This window comes from Zeus faber (assembly GCF_960531495.2).
Source record: "Zeus faber genome assembly, chromosome: 22".
Lineage (NCBI taxonomy): Eukaryota > Metazoa > Chordata > Actinopteri > Zeiformes > Zeidae > Zeus > Zeus faber.
The window spans coordinates 15,068,153-15,084,566 of record NC_137209.1 but is presented as its reverse complement, the minus strand read 5'-3'; the positions used below and the strand labels follow the sequence as shown (position 1 = coordinate 15,084,566).

Below are 16,414 nucleotides of genomic sequence, written 5' to 3'. Positions count from 1 at the left end.
AAGCCTTGGCCTTTGGGTGTTAATTTTTTTTTTTTTTGATGTGAAATGAGGTCATGTCAATCTTAAGGGAGATATTGCCAACAATCAAGCACTCTAAAACATCTTTAGCAGTTTTAATCCATGCCCCAGCCAAGCACCCCATGTAAAATTTTAATTGCATAAAAAACTCCTTTCAATTTAGCAGCATTGTAACCCTTGTTTTAAACATTATTTGTTGACTTGTTTCCCTGCCTAAGAGGCTGCTTTATTCGCCAAAGAGTTTCTAAATTAAAAAAAATAAATAAAAAGAAAAAGGTCCGAAGATCAAGCAGACTTTGTAGCTAGTACAAACAGCATTCCAACCACAACACCAACAGTGGCTATGTCAATCACACAGCAAAACTGGACACTGTAATCAAGGTTAATTTTAATCAAAAAGAAAACACTGTTTTATGAAAAGCTACAAGAAAAATCTAAATTATGAAAACAGATTAGAAGCTAACCCTTCAAAACTGTATGATAACTAAATTGATGCCGTTTTATTGACAGTGTCATATCCTCATCTTAATATTAAGTGTCAAAGACAATATCACTGCATACTGTACACTATAGCATGCAAGCTAGTTATTTCACACCAACCTGCCACTTACCCTCTGTGGAAAACGCCCACAATTGCCTGTACTAATCCAGAATTCTCTTCGCCCTTTTCTGACAAGGAGGACTCCGCCTCCAGTACTTCCCAATCTAAGGCTACTGCTGGCTCCAGTGTATCCACATACTTGTTCCGAGTGTCCACTTCCTCTGTTGCTATGTTCTCTATTTTTGGGTTGCTGGGGACCCAAACACAAAGTGTTTAAAACAGTATTCTTCAAGGAAAAAAAAAACAACAAAAAAAAAACTTGACGAAAGAGAACCACCTGCTAACCGTTCCCTGAACAGCATTGTCAGTATACTCAATATGAAGTGGATTTCCTGCATTCATGACGAGACAGAGACTTAATAAATCAGAAAAGAGAATAAAATGTCCCCAAACTGATCAACTGTGCAAGGGATGCAACCAACAATGTGACATTGGATCAAATTGCAAAACAACAGAAAAATGGTCAGGAAAGGGTCAATCGCTTATGCTCGAGGCTTGCACATACCACCCCACACAAACTCCAAACACTGTCTTTTTGTTTCTGTGTCCCTCTTTTTGCATGAAAAGGTGAAAAGTCTCTTACAAGAACAAAAAAGCAGCAGTTTTAGAATAGGCTATCCAGAGATGCTGAAATTATACCACCCACTTAATACATGAGTTACCAGAGATTAGGACCAGATTCCGCAGGGCATTTAGTTTTAGTTTAAACTTAAACTTAGATTTAGTTTAATTGCCCACTCCAGACAATGTTAGAATTGCAACATAATTCTTCCATATTCACAGCAAACCATGCAGGTGCACTGGGGTCATCTACTTACCCATGACGTACAGGCTCTATGTTTTTTTCTGCACTTCCTTTCAATTTCTCTACTGTTACAAAAAAAAAACATGTCAAACGCTAAAAAGAAAGCACCTCTGAAACTGCGACACTGAACCCACACACAGAAAATTCCTCACCATATACATGTGCCACGGCTGGACTCATAACAGATGTGGAGGGGCAGCCAAGACTGCTTGCGTCTCTAATATTTGAAAGGACAGGTGAATCAATTCCCTTGAATTTCCTGGTAGATTCCTTGGCAGTAGGCATCAAAGGGGCAACGTTTGGATTGAGCTGTAGAATGGAGGGGAATCCAGGAATCTGAGTAGCACGTGGGCATGCTGGAGCTATTGCTGACATAAATTTTAAATTCTCCTCGTCTTCTGGTGTCCACTTCACAATAAAAAATGTCTTCTCATTTTGTGGCTTTGTGAGGTGGGTCTTGATGGTTTTTATCACATCTTGCTTATCCATGCATGAGGCACTATGCATCCTGGCTGATGGAAAACCTGGAATCCTTGAAACACATGGGGTAGATGCATATAAACCCACCATGTTTGCTGGTCTATTCTTAACCAAAGCAGAAGGGACACCTGACAAACAAGACTCTTTTGGACAGGATGTCGTTAATGCCATCATACATTTAACATTGGAACTATATGGCCAATCCTGCGCAGAACGCAGCATGATCATCTCGAACCGCTTTCTCTGAGGCTTCATCCAGAGTTGTTTTGGTTCCATTAGCCAACCTGTGCTTTGAACTTCAGTCATAGACGGAAAACCTCTGATGCATGAAGCTCTGGGGCAGTGCTGCATGAGGCTCATCATTTTGGCTTCCGTTTTGAATTTGGATCGAGGTACAGAGGGGAACCCAGGAACTGCAGATGCTTCTGGACAAGATGACGCAAAAGCCAGCATGCCCTTCAGAATTTCTTCGTCTTGGTTTAGACTGTCAATTTCAGCAACTCTCTCTAATCGAAGGTTCTCCCACAAGCTCTTAGGATCAACAAGCCATTCTAGTTTGGTGGCTCCTTGGAGAGAAGCACAACCAGGGAAACTGGACACTGTCGGGCAAATTGGTAGAAATTTTGACATGTTCCACCGAGGAGCAGATGGGAAGCCAGGAATTGCAGATATTTTTGGACAAGATGACGCAAAAACCAGCATGTCTTTCAGAATTTCTTTTTCTTGGTTTAGACTGTCAATTTCAGAAACTCTCTCTAATCGAAGGTTCTCCCACAAGCTCTCAGGATCAACAAGCCATTCTAGTTTGGTGTCTCCTTGGAGAGAAGCACAACCAGGGTAACTGGACACTGTCAGGCAAATTGGTAGAAATTTTGACATGTTCCACCGAGGAGCAGATGGGAAGCCAGGTATAATGGATAGTCTGGGGCAAGACGGAACTAAGGCAAACATATTGACTGCATTGTTTAGGTCAACTGTTGATTTTTCAATCATAGCCTGATGCCTCTTCTGTGGTCCCTCTATTAATGAACCCAGTTCAGCAACCCATTCCACTACCTTGGTTTGTTTAACTGATGAAAATCCGGGTATACTGGAAAGTTGGGGAACTTGAGGGAGTTGGTTGACTATATTCCACCCATAATACACAATTTGTGGATCTGGAATAGATGGGAAACCAGGAGTTGCTACTTTAGGACAGGATGGTACAAGAAACAACATATTCTTCATGTTGTCTGTTTTGCATTGTGATCTCTCAAATATAACCTGTTGTTTTTGTACTGGTCTCTTCTTTATTTCCCACCTTTCTGTGATCCAACTTACTCTCTTATTCTCCATGATTGAAGAAAATCCCTGTATTGTGGAAATGGGAGGGCACAATGGGAGAAGATTTACAATATTTGGTCCGTCATGAACAGTTTTGGGGTTTGGAACCGATGGAAATCCCGGAATCTTTGCATCCTTTGGACATGATGGAACCAGGGCCACCATTGCTTTCATTGTTTTCCAAACTTTTTCATAACTGTCTGTTAATAACACCTCCTTGTCTTTAGCTTTGCTCATCCAAAATTGTGCCTCACTGATTGTCCACTCTTTAGGGTTTGTAACAGGAGATGAGGGGATACCTGGGATTTGTGAGACTGTTGGACAAGAATTTGAAAAATTGACCATGTTTGGCACATTTGCAAAATAAACAATTTTGGGCCGTGGCACAGAGGGGAAGCCAGGGATCTGGGATTCACTTGGGCAACTTGATACAAGAAGAAACATTCCCCTGAATTCTTTGTTTGTTTCACATTTGTGTGGCGATAATAAAGGTTTCTCCACAATTTGCCTTTCCCATAATGGCTGACAATTAGTTGTCCAGTCTCTGGAAGCAGCTATCTGCCTGGATGGAAACCCAGCTGTTCGAGAAACTGTGGGGCAAGACGAAAGAAGGCTGAACACACTGGGTCCAAAGTCGATCGCTTTAGGCTTAGGAATGTAAGGAAATCCAGACATACAAGCTTCTTTTGGGCAGGTTGGGGTGAGTAATACCATTGCTTTCATCTCATTCTTGTTTGATATATCTTCAATGGTGATTGTATTGATTTTTCTCTGATCTTCCCACAAAGACTTGTAATGGGTTTCCCAGTCTTTGCTCAAAGACTTGAGTAATGATGGAACACCTTGGATACAGGAGGCCTTTGGGCAAGAAGGTATCAGGCTAACCATATTTTGTGTAACATAAGCCGTTGAATTGTCCTGTGGTACTGATGGAAAACCTGGAACACTAGATTGCTTTGGACAACATGATACTAAGGCTATCATATTTTTAGTTTCATATCTTTCCATTTGTGGAATATCCATCCTGACGTCAAGTTTATTTTTCATTTTGTTTTCCAGTAGTATGTCCTGGCAAGAAGACCATGATCCACAATCAGGCACAGCAACAGAAATAAAACCAGGGATGTTGGATACTCCAGGGCAAGTGGGCAAGATATCAACCATGTTGCATCTCTGATAGACTGTGTCTCTGTGTTGTGGTAGAGAGGGGAACCCTGGGGCTCTGGCCTCTTTTGGGCAAGTTGGCACAAGTAAACCCATTGTTGTCCTGTTTTTGAGATTCACATTTGATGTTGGGTACAGCAATATTTTCCCCTCTTTTGTTTGTTTCTTCCATAGTGGCTGCTGATCTATAAGCCAGAATTTTACCTCCTTGATGGAGATTCTAGAGGGCATGCCCTGAATATTTGTGACATTGGGACATGTCTCTATGAACACAGGCTTTTTCTGTTTAATTTCAGGCCTCTTAATTGATGAGATATTTGGGAGTCTTGCCTCTCCAGGGTATGTAGACTCTGTGTGCTCCGTGCCTTCCATAAGTTCATCTGACGTTCCCTCAAGTCTGTATGGATCCATCCTTTCAAGAGAGGGTAATTCAAGGCTACCAACAACTATTGGACATACTGGTTTCAAATCAATTGTGGTCGTTTTCCTCTCTGCCATCATTTCATCATGTCTGGTTCTCATAGAAGGGAAACCATTATTTCTGGCTGCAGGTGGACAGGATAAGACCATGATGACATTTCCTTTCAACCGCTTCCTCTCTTCTTCTAATGTGACTATATTAGACTCTAGGGTTGGCTTTGGTAGGTTGTCCCATAGTGTCCTCCTGTCAGCAGGACATTTTTCTGACTGTATTTCAATGGATGGGAACCCTGGGGCAACAGCAACAGTTGGGCACGATGGCAGCAGTGAAACCATGCTTTCATGTCTAAGGGGAGAGGAAATTATAGTTTAAGTCAATGGTGAGTAAAAATAAATACAAAGAAAAACTAGTACCCATATGCATATTCCACATCCATATTTCTAAATGTGTCCAATTACATATCAAACTACATTTAAGCTGTAAAACATTTGCAGTTTTATATCTACTACTGCTCAGTACTGTGGTGGTAAATTACTACTGCTAAATTACACTTGGTATTATGGCTTTAGGAAGGGTAGTTTCGGATCTTATTACTGAACAAAGTTATAACCCCTATAATAATAAATTCTACTGATACACAAATATGTCAAAAATATTCTGATTGGAAATATTATAGGAATTACTATCATTATGCAATGAAGCTAGATACAAACTGGAACTACATTCTTTGGATTAAAAAAAATGTAATAGTTCTGTTCAACTCATAAATATAGTTATCAAACGTAATGCCACACCATGCAAATCAACACAACTAACTAAACCTATGTCACTAGAACATAATTGAGACAAAGCACAAGACTGTCTTCCACTTACCCACTCTCAGAGTGTCTGAAAACACCTCCCCCATTCACTGTGTCTTCCTCACTCTGTCTAGCTGGAGCAAGTCCATCTATTCTGGTGTTGGATTCTAACGGTCTGACTAATAAGGCTTCGTAATAGGGCCCTTCCAGCTTTAAACCACGGCCCTTAGCAAACGCTGTTATTCCAATAGTGTCTGCTTCTTTGTCAACACATCCTTCCAATTCATATAGTGCTCTCTTGTTTGTTTGAGTGGGGAATTGTCCCGAAGTGCTGAAACAATAAAAAACAAGGGGAGGGAAAACTACATAAATGCAATGAAGCAAAAAAATTAATGTAATGTAGAAGCAACAAAACATAGATTGCACTGTAAATCAGGCAAGACATTGATGAGATGCAAAAGCGTTATTGGTTGAATAAAACAGCTGAGCGACTAAACCAAAGCAACCCACCTCTCTCTAACGCTCAATATTAAGGGCATGTCAGGTATGGAGTGCCACATTCTGCAATGCAAGTGTCTGAAAATAGAATTGAGAAGTGGACCTTTCAGACACTGTCCTGCTAACATAAAAAGAAATGCACCAAATCTCTGAAAAAATTATGTTGCAGGCATAAGGGATATGGTATCTATGTACTCTGCCTCACTCACCCTTTTTCTAGAGCGCCTACTTCTTCAGCCTCATTTGGTGTCCAAAAGCCCAATTCCTCTTTAAGGCCCCCTTTAGCCGAGCCAACTTCGTGTACTACTTCTTTTCCACTAAGTACAGGTTTCACTGGATTAGGATCAAACAATCTTTTCTCAACGCCTTTGCTTCCTCTTGTTTGCGGATCCACTCGAAAATCTGATTGGGCTGTCGAGAATTCAGTCGCAACTGCCTCCTTGGTATACATCGAAGACTCTATGAGAGAATGCCGTTCTGGTAAGGGCTGAAAACCCAGAATTCTCTCACTTTCATCTCTCGCAATCCATTTTGTTGAAGTTGAACAGGGTAATGGGGAACTGGTGATGCTATGTTCTATTTGCTTTGTTGCAGTTGTAGGGTCATCTGAACAAACAAATGTTTCATGTCTTTGTACAACGGAATCGGTAGTTTTACTGTTTGACTCATGTCTACTTGCCCACTCTTGACCATAGAGTGGAAGACTTTGGGAGGCAGGAACAGGAAAAGAAAATTTGATTGTGGAAGAATACTGCTTGGGTCTTATAGGAGAAGTTGAGTTGGGAGAACTGGTTTCATTTGGGCAAACTGATCCAAAGGCCATCATCATTTCAGCACTTTCAACCGATGCAGCTGTAACTTCAGTGCCCATTTCATATGATGACTGGACACATAGCTGTGGTTTATCAGGGGGCCAACCTAACCCTGAATGGTGCAAATATGTCGATGGAATTCCAGGTACAGAGGCCTTCATTGGGCAAGATGGTACAATATTCACCATATTTGGAAGGCTTTGTACTTCCAGTTGTGGCACTGAAGGAACTCTGAGACCAGGAGCAATGCTCAAACAAGATGGTACAAAAGAAATAATTGCCTCCATCGGGTCTGTGTTAGGGGAAGAATAATCCTCCTGAAATGGCCAGCACACTTGAGTTTTCAAGTTGAGTGGGTTATCCCAGAGCACGCTCCCACTATTTTCCACTGACCACACTTCTACTTGAACATCTGGTAGAAATGGCAGCATTGAAGGGAAACCAATAATGGTAGACTTTCTTGGGCATGAGGGCAACAGATTTTCCATGCCTGGCTCCATTTCTGACTTGGCATTAAGAGCGAGGGGTCGTTGAGCAGTTGGAAAGCCTGGACTAATGGCATGTCGAGGACATAATGGCAACATACTAACCATTATTTGCCTGTCACGCAATGGCATCTTCTTCATTGTAAAACTTTGGTTTACTACTTGATACAGCCTCAATGGTTTCTTCCAAATAGTTTTCCTTCCAATAAACCAACTATCTTGTTCGGCCATGTAGTGTTTTGAAGAAACACCTGGAATCTTAGAGTGTTTTGAGATGATAGGTAAGACCTTTAACATACTGGGGCCCTCTTTCTCAACAGATTTTACCTGACCTTGTTGTAACTTGGAAGGAATCCCAGAAATAATGGACATTTTGGGACATGCTGGCAACATTGACACCATAATTCTTACAATATTTTCTTCTTTAAAAGATATCCCATGACCATGTATAATTGCAATACTTTTTCTGGTCTGTTCCCATATTGTCCCTTCATCCACATTCCACATCTCTTTATCCAACTCAACAGAAAATCTAGAAGGTATCCCACAACAGCTAGAATGTCTTGGACAAGTCGGCAGAAGATTGATTATATTTGAAACATTTACTGAAATGTCTGTTGATTCTGATGGAGGGCCTGTAATTCCAGGATTTATAGACAACTTAGAGCAAGTGGGTAGTCTGGTTTTTTTACTTGGGCCACCAGCTAATGTCTGCCTCTGTGCAGAGGAGGATCCTGGTACTCTGGTTTCCTCAGGAGAAGAAGGCAAAATTGCAACCATGCTTACATGTGAATTATGTTCCAAAGATAAGGGGGCATTGAGTAACTGAGCCTGGTGTCTGAATAAATTTGATCTCTTAGAAGGCAAACCAGATACCATACTTTGTCTTGGGAACAAGGGCATGATATTCACCATGCTGTTGTATTGTTGTTGGGCTGAAGGGAACCCAGGAAGTCTAGCACCTTGTAGGCAAGTTGGCAAAGCTTCCACCATGACTTTCTGGAGCTGTAACGACCGCTTTTTAATTGATCTCCGTAGTGCATGCCAATCTTTGTTTTCTGTATTTGTGTAAAGTCTAGAGGGTATACCGGAAACCTGGGTATGTCTAGGGCATGTATGCACAATATTTATTATATTTGGAGCTTGGTTTTGGGGTGCTGAGGGGAAACCCGGAATGGTAGTTTTCATAGGGCAGGATGACAACATAGCTATTGAATTTAACCATTTTCTATTATCTTGACCCAGAAAACCCACTTGAAGAACATCTTGAATTAACAATTCACCTTTCCTTGAGAGCTTCTCCAGCAAATGCTGTTGAGCAATATTCTTACTTTCAGAGACATTTTGTTCTTTAGAGGGTAAACCAACGACCCTGGATTGTCTGGGACAAGTGGGCAGAATGGCAATACTAGGAGCTTGCCTCAGGGCAGATGGAAAACCAGGAATTCTGGACCTGTTTGGACACGAGAACAGCAAAGTTGCCATGGCTTTTCTATTTCTAGGGTCAGAGCAGGTAATATCTAGGCAATGACCAAAGTGTGAAGAAAGACTCTTTCTATTTGTCATAAGCTTTATCCACTGGGGGTTTCTATCTATTTGCCAGACCACATCTCTGTCCTTGACAGACAGTTTAGAAGGGAGCCCTAAAGCTCGGGCCACTTTGGGGCATGTAGGCAGAAGATTAGTCATACTGTGCTCTATTCTAGGTGCAGAGGGAAAGCCAGGGATGGTAGCTTTTCGAGGACAAGCCGGCAACATATCTACCATGCCTTCCAGAATACCTTTGTACTGTTTGGTTATTCCATCAAATAAATGATAGGGACCAATACTCATCAACCTCTCCAGAAGTGGATTCCTCAGAGCCTCCCAGTCCTCATTATCTGACCTCAGTAGCTTTCTGGATGGAACACCTGCAATTCTGGTTGCCTCAGCGCATTTAGGCACAACACGTCCCATGTTGGGCGTTGTCTCCAGGGGTGCTGAGGGAAAGCCTGGGAGACTGGCTTTCACAGGGCACGATGGCAAAATGGCAACCATGCTGAGCAATTCTTGGCTCTTACTTTGCGCAAGACCAACAGGTTGCACTAAAACATCATATTTTCTCTGTGGCTTTTCATATAATGGATTTTGAGTTATAATCCAAGTATTATTGTTCAGCTGTTCTTTACAAGGTACCCCACGGACCCTCGATTGTCTTTGGCAAGTCGGAAGAATGTTCACCATAATAAGATCTTGCCTATGTGCTGATGGAAAAGCATCAACACTTGCCTTTTTTGGGCAATGCGGCATCATAGCTGCCATAGAATTTTTTCCCAATTCAGAATCAGCATGTGCAAGTTTCTGAATAAAGTGTGAATAAAGTCTCTCCTTATTCTTAAATGGTTTTAACCACATATGAGATTCATACGAATGCCATTCCTTGTTTCTTTCCTCAACACACATTTTAGAGGGCAAGCCTAAAGTTCTTGCTACTCTTGGGCATGAAGACAGAATATTAATCATGCTTGGCTCCTGTCCTGGAGCAGAGGGAAAACCAGGAATTGTTGGAATCCTTGGACAGGTTGGTATTATATGTATCATATCTTTCAGATGGTCTTCAATATTTTTTGACCAGTCTTGAATCATACACAGAGGTGCACCTTTTAGCTGTCTGTCTAAATTAATGGTCCTTAATATCTGCCAATTGTCATTGTGTAACTTTAAAATTTGGCTAGATGGCATACCTGTGATCATTGTTCCCTTGGGGCATGTCAGGAGAAGACTGACCATGTTTGGGGTATCTGAAATCTTCTGCTTTGTTGCAGAGGGGAATCCTGGTACACTAGCCTCTCCGGGACATGTTGGCGACATGGCCACCATGGCTCTAATCATCTTAGTTTCGGCCTGCTCTTTAATGCAATATGTTTGTGAAATATAATTTGATATCTCCTTTTTTCTTTCCCAGAGAGAACCTATAGCCACAAACTCATTTTTATCATCCACAATGGACCCACGTGACGCAAAACCTGGGACGCTGGAAACTTCAGGGCATGCATGAAATGGCCATTGTTGAATTTCAGACGATAACCTAGGAATACTAGCAGATCTGGGACAGGATGGTGCCATGTTTGCAGTAATTGCACTATCCCCATAGACTAAATGCACATCATCTGAAAGCATGTGGGACACCAATGTCTTGCAGGGTAACTTCTCCGACAGTAATTTCCTATCATCAGGCCAATCTACAATTTCTGGCTGCTCTAATGAAGCCACCCCAGGAATGTTTGAACATTGTGGGCAATTTGGCTTTATCAAAATTGGTTCCCTCCCCATTGCATCAATCCAAGCTCTGGGCTCTGAAGCGGATTGAAAACCAAGAAAAGCACTCTCCATAAAACTATATGGGAAAATGTCTGCTATAGGTTTAGATTCAAATTTTTGCCTTGTGCTTATGTCAGAGGCTCCTGCTGAAACTAGCTGCTGGTCTTTTATGTGTGGTTTTGTGTCCAAAGACCAGGCATCATTCTCCACTCCATCTATCTCTATAATATGTTTTAAGGACAGACCAGGTACATCATATATTTCTCTGCAGAGGGGTTCCAGGTTAACATTAGTTTCTTTTGCACTTGTTTCTGCTTTGTGAGGCTGTGATCCAAGATCTGAGGCTGCTCTGGGAGTGCTTGATGCAGTCACAGTCCCAATAGCCTTGGGAGTTTTATCCCCCAAGGATTTTTGTATGGCAGGGGCAATTCCCACCCTCTGTACTTGAGGTTTATCTGACAGTATGCTCTTAACAATGGGATATTCTCCATATTTGACTTCCGCTGTTTTGCTCATCACTGTTGAAGGGGCAGTGTTTATTCCTTTGGGACAGGACACTACTGGGTCAGTGGTGCTCTCATTTCTGAAGGGATAAGGGACACCAAAGACTGAGGTCAGAACAAAAAGATAACACGTCAGATATGCTCGCAAACATGAACACCTTACATTTACGGCTTAGTTTTTAATTCTATTTTAAAGTGTTGACACCATGCTTCATCATGCTACAACAGGTTTTTTGATCAAATTCCCAAAGGGTGAAATGGAGAAATTTTAAGTGATCTTTTAAATGAAGTGCACCATGCCACACTTACCCCAATTCCATAGGCCCAGCATCAACCCCTGCTTTATCTGAGAGAACATCTGGCCTTTGGACCACTCCTATCCTCTGAATCTGGGTTGGGCCTTTTTCAAACGGCAAGGTTGGTTGTGGAAGGTGTGACAAGGCGGCATGGACAGGTATGGGAGCGAGCTGAGGTTTTTTAGGGGCAAAACAGGGTGTTTTCTCAACAGACTCATGTTGGGCTCCTTGGGTCCCTAACTGAATGGTGGTCTCGGTCAAGTGACTCCTCGGTCTGACTAGAGGCTCCATGATCGAGGCAGAAGCCAACTCAGCAAAAGCAGGCCTTTGCTCAGCCGCTGAGGGGAGTGGAGGCACTGTTGGTCTGGTTTTTGGAAGGGCCTTTGATGGCCTCGCTCGAGTCCTCTCTGCTTTTGGCTTCTGAACTTTTTTGAGCCTGGGGGCTAAGGGCACTCCAGGGCTAAATGGCAAAAGAGAGCTCATGCTCTCAGGTCTGAGGGACAAACAAATGAAGGGGGAAGAGTTACAAGATTAATAAAAGATTTATTCCTCCAAAGCAGTGATGCGGTGAAATCCAAACATGAAAGACCAACTCTTAACTGTGCAGTCTTTATACAGATCTCCACAAGGTCACCCACATGCACAAAAGCAATGTGGGCATGAGTATAACATTATATATGAACTATGTGGATGAACAAGCAACTCCAGAAAACTTGCCATAGACAGTCACCAATGAAAAATAGCCTTTAGTCACCAGGAAACACCCCCGGGCAAAGCAGCAGTCATCTTTTTACGGGTGACATTGCATCCATCCAAATTGCAGTGTGTAGCACACACAATCAAATGCTTAAAGTTTTATGTACTGTAAGTCACAGAATATGTGACATTTGTCAATCAACTATTACTCATTGCCTTGAGCTTGGGTTGTCACGATACTGAAATTTAAGTTGACAATTGATTGTCATACAAGTTATTTCAGTAAACAATTGGATTGTCTTTTCAGTCCATGTCTGTTAATTTTATGCCACTATAATAGTGTACGCTTGGAACAGTGTAAAATTAAGGAACACATTGGAAAATAAGCAGTAGGTCTAAACAACAGCTGTTTACATGAGGTATATCATGTATATTACATGGTAATATAATTTACCATGCGTTATGCATATGCTGTGTAAAATCTTTTGAGGATTTCCAACCCAGTGACCAGCATTTGGAAGATTTGCAAAGAAACTAAAATAAATAATCACCAATGTTCTGATTTCTCGCTTCAGTTAAAAACATTTTTTAGCAACAAAACAAAACAAGGATGGTGAAACCATCAGTGAGAATATTGACAATTTGGCAATTGGCAGGTATATTGCAGAAAACTCCTTGTGTTGCTTTTAAAGCCTCTATGAGCAGTTCATCACAAATTCTCACTAATTGCTCAATTCAGATTTATTACACGGATTCAACATTTTTGTTTGTTCATAGGTGCAAATTTGTGAGCAAAGGGAGATAAGGGTAAGGTTTTAATTAAGCCTTTTATGCAGACATGGCTGCTACCTGTGTGCAGATTGACTTATAGATGCGGGATCGGAGCGAGGAGTGGGGGGAGCGTGATGTGGACAGTTTCACTGACATACATATAGTTTAACCAAAATTTCAGGATGTCAAGGTCAACATTTGATTAAATTTTTCAGAACTTTTCCACAATGCTTTTGCAGCAAGACATGCAGTTAAGGACACCAAAATCAACAGGACGTGAAGTAAAAGTCACATAAATTCTAACATGACTGGTGATTCCATGTCATTTTTGGTGTTCACACTGTTCTAAAAAACATATCTATGTGACATATAAGGGAACAAATCTGACCTGGGCCACTTTCAACAGCAGTGTGAATGTAGCCTTTGAATGTCTATTATGCTGATGCATCTATTCACCTGAAATAAGCAAGTGTTTGCTTTTCCATATAATCCAAATGCTTGAAATAAGTGACATCAGGTCGGATTCACTATAATATTTCACAGCATCATTTACAGCCTACAGACCAGAAAAGCCACATTACCGAAAGAAGAGACACATTAGCAAATGCACTTGCCACCAGAGTGGCAATTCCCACTAGGGTTGCAACATCCATTGTCATTCTCAGCAGAAACTCAATGGAGGTCATGGAAGGTCATGACTTTATTCTGGGAAATGCCAATGCATTTCCAACATTTCTCACAGGGTCTTTGAAGATAGATAGATAGATAGAATTTGAAATCACAATTTATCTTTTTGCATGTTTCTTGTGTATTTGTGTGGAAAATTTACACGCAAAACTGGACATAATAACATATTTGCATACTTGGATGCCCATGTAACACTGCCAATGACATTTATTTCGATATAAAAACCCAAGCCTAAAAAGAAGAAAGGAGACCAAAATAGGACATGAAGGAAATATGCTTGCTCTTACTGAACTACTGTTCAATGAAGTGAAATTAAGAAAACATTCTATGGTTAAGCCGTGTATGTCGTGGTGTAACTGAGACACGGAAAACCCAATCCCAAAGAGTTAACGTAACCCTTAAACAAATCAATTTCTTTAAAGTCTGTTACATTTCAATTCTGTAAATAACGAGTATTATGTGTTATGTGTAGTATGTTGCTGTCAAATTTCAAATGAACAATTTTGCTGTGTTTGGTCCTTTGTCATACTCAGCCGCAGTATAATCATTCTAGCCCAGAATAAAACCACAGCAAACAGCTTTTTTTTTCTCTCCTCACAATACATTTATTGATGCTACAGAATGCAACACACCTGATCTCAATGTAATTGGTCCATGCATGACGTTGTACACACAGCTGAACCACACTTCACATTCAGCGTCGTGAATTAATGAAATGGTGATTAATTGTTAAAGCCACAGCAACCCAGGCCGAGCATGACACATAAACCGCTGCAATGAATTGACTCACCCTGCTGATATCCTGACGGGCTCAATCCCAAAAGGCGCACTGCCCTGACGTCCTCTTTCGTGGGACCTGGACGCCTCCTGACTCTGACTGGTGATGCTGCTCCTTCCAGCCGATCTGGGATCAGCAACTAGAGCGCACAGCATGAAGGGAAGATAATATGTCAAACAGATGTAACGAAAAATAAAACTGGCTAATTCTGCTGCGATGGGATTGTATGTTGTATTATATTGTTTTCTCCTATTTGTGCTTACTTGTTTGTACCGTATATGGGCAGTCCTCTTCTTTCAGAGTGCTTAAATGCCTTTTGAATTCTAAAAAATAAGACAGAAGGTAAGAGAAGGATGTATTAGGAATGTAATAATGTAATAATGTATTCAAACGGTGCGTTCATTCGGAGACACAGTCAACAGAGCGTGCGCAAACACAGTGTACAAGAAGACAATTGTAGTTTGGAGACTGAGCTGTTATGCTCAAAATCGACCAGCAGGGGGTGTCCCGTGCCTGCATCAATGACAGCTTATCTCTTTGTCCCATACCACCCCCATCCAGGAATCAGGAGTCCCTTGACCAACAATATTAGTAATTTAACTCGTAGGTCCTTCATGTTTTATATACATATAAACATGAAGGACCTACGAGTTAAATTATTCATGTTTGATGTTATTTACTTTTCCTTAAAAGTACTTAGAAAATAAGTATTATTCCGATCGATTAATTTTTCAAGTCTTTACTTTGATCGTCTCGGACTTGGGGGTCGGACTGGAGAACGACGACTCGCCCTTGCTCTGTGCGGGACGGCCCGTTCATTATTTGGGTTACTGTAGGTCTAAGAGGGTTCTCCTTTGGTTCCTTCTGTTGGCTACCTGTATCCGGGTCGTTCTGGGGCTCTACGGCTTGCACTTCGAGAGGAAGCTGAGGGGGATTGGGGGAACTGTGAGGCTGGGTGTTGATGGCAGAATCAACCGGAGTAGAGTAAGGAGTTATGGGGTTCAGTAAGGGGGTCTCTGCTGTAGGAGCCATCTTGGACCTCCAAGAGGGGTCATATCCAGGTGCCCTCTGGGGCGTCTGGTTCGATAACCAGCCTGACGAGAAAGGGGGAGAGAGAGAAAAATCGTAGCACAGCAGGAAAGCACAAAACAAATGAAAAGCAAACAGAAAATACCCGAAAGAGGGAATCCAAATGACACACATAGCCAAAGCTCTTTAAAAACCGGTTTGGCAAGCATGTTTCAAATTATTCAAGTTGTACCTGGCTCAGAGGCTGCCAGCACAGCGGGAAGTGCAGTGGGTAGAGCGGAAGAGGAGGAGCGAGAGGCAGAGCTGGAAAACAAGTCTTCAGCCGTGGCACAAAAAGCCTTGCGAGGACACGAGGGAGCAGAGAGGCGTGACGGAGAGGAGGGTAGAGGATCGGAGGAGGAGGAGGAGGAGAGTAGGGACAGGGCTGGCTTGTGGGCAGCAAGAGAGGGAGGAGGCACAGAGGTCTGGGCTGACGGAGGACAGGGGGTTAGCGAATCAGCCAGGCGGCCGGGGAATGGGGCTGGGGATGGGGATGGGAGGTCAGAGGAGACGGGGGCAGATGCAGGATGGGGAGGAGGCACGGGAGCGAGGCAGGGAGACCCGATCGGCTCCGAGGGAGCCGTGGTCGGGTTCTGCCGGGACACCGCATCATTACATGGCGTCTCCGGGCCCGGCTCCATCCGCGGGGCCCCGCGCTGCCCGGACTCCTTCAGAGAGGATTTGAGAAACTTTGGAGAGAGGGAGGGCTGGACGAGAGAGGCCTGAGGTATAGGAGCCCTCCACTCGCTCTGCCAAGAGGCTGCGAGAGAAAGGAAAATAAAGAAGCGAGGACAGAAGAGAACGAACAGAAAGGGGGAAAAACAGAAATCAAGCCTTTAAAACGCATGTGAATTTGGTTATTCTCAGGTGTATCTATATATTCTTGCAGCCCCGGTGCGGCCGCAGCG

At 42.4% G+C, this 16,414-nt stretch overlaps 1 protein-coding gene across 9 annotated transcripts in view; it reads right to left on the bottom strand.

The window, feature by feature from the left end:
- The window catches only part of ehbp1l1a (EH domain binding protein 1-like 1a), a 44,278-nt gene that overhangs the window by 14,901 nt on the left and 12,963 nt on the right, over positions 1-16,414 (bottom strand). For 2 of the 9 annotated variants that reach the window (XR_013844724.1, XM_080023213.1), the window contains exons 1-6: positions 6,320-8,485; positions 6,123-6,188; positions 5,686-5,943; positions 1,577-5,157; positions 1,438-1,489; positions 630-809 (exon numbers count right to left, since the gene is read on the bottom strand). Coding sequence is in view for 8 of the 9 variants with exons in the window: in XM_080023213.1 (XP_079879339.1) it covers positions 630-809; positions 1,438-1,489; positions 1,577-5,157; positions 5,686-5,943; positions 6,123-6,188; positions 6,320-8,400 (6,218 nt within the window). In the remaining variant the exon portion in view is untranslated. Of the gene's footprint in view, positions 1-629; positions 810-1,437; positions 1,490-1,576; positions 5,158-5,685; positions 5,944-6,122; positions 6,189-6,319; positions 8,486-14,450; positions 14,578-14,701; positions 14,762-15,313; positions 15,533-15,699; positions 16,267-16,414 lie in introns of those variants that run through there. The other 7 variants (XM_080023216.1, XM_080023217.1, XM_080023218.1 and 4 more) reach the window with 7 other exon arrangements.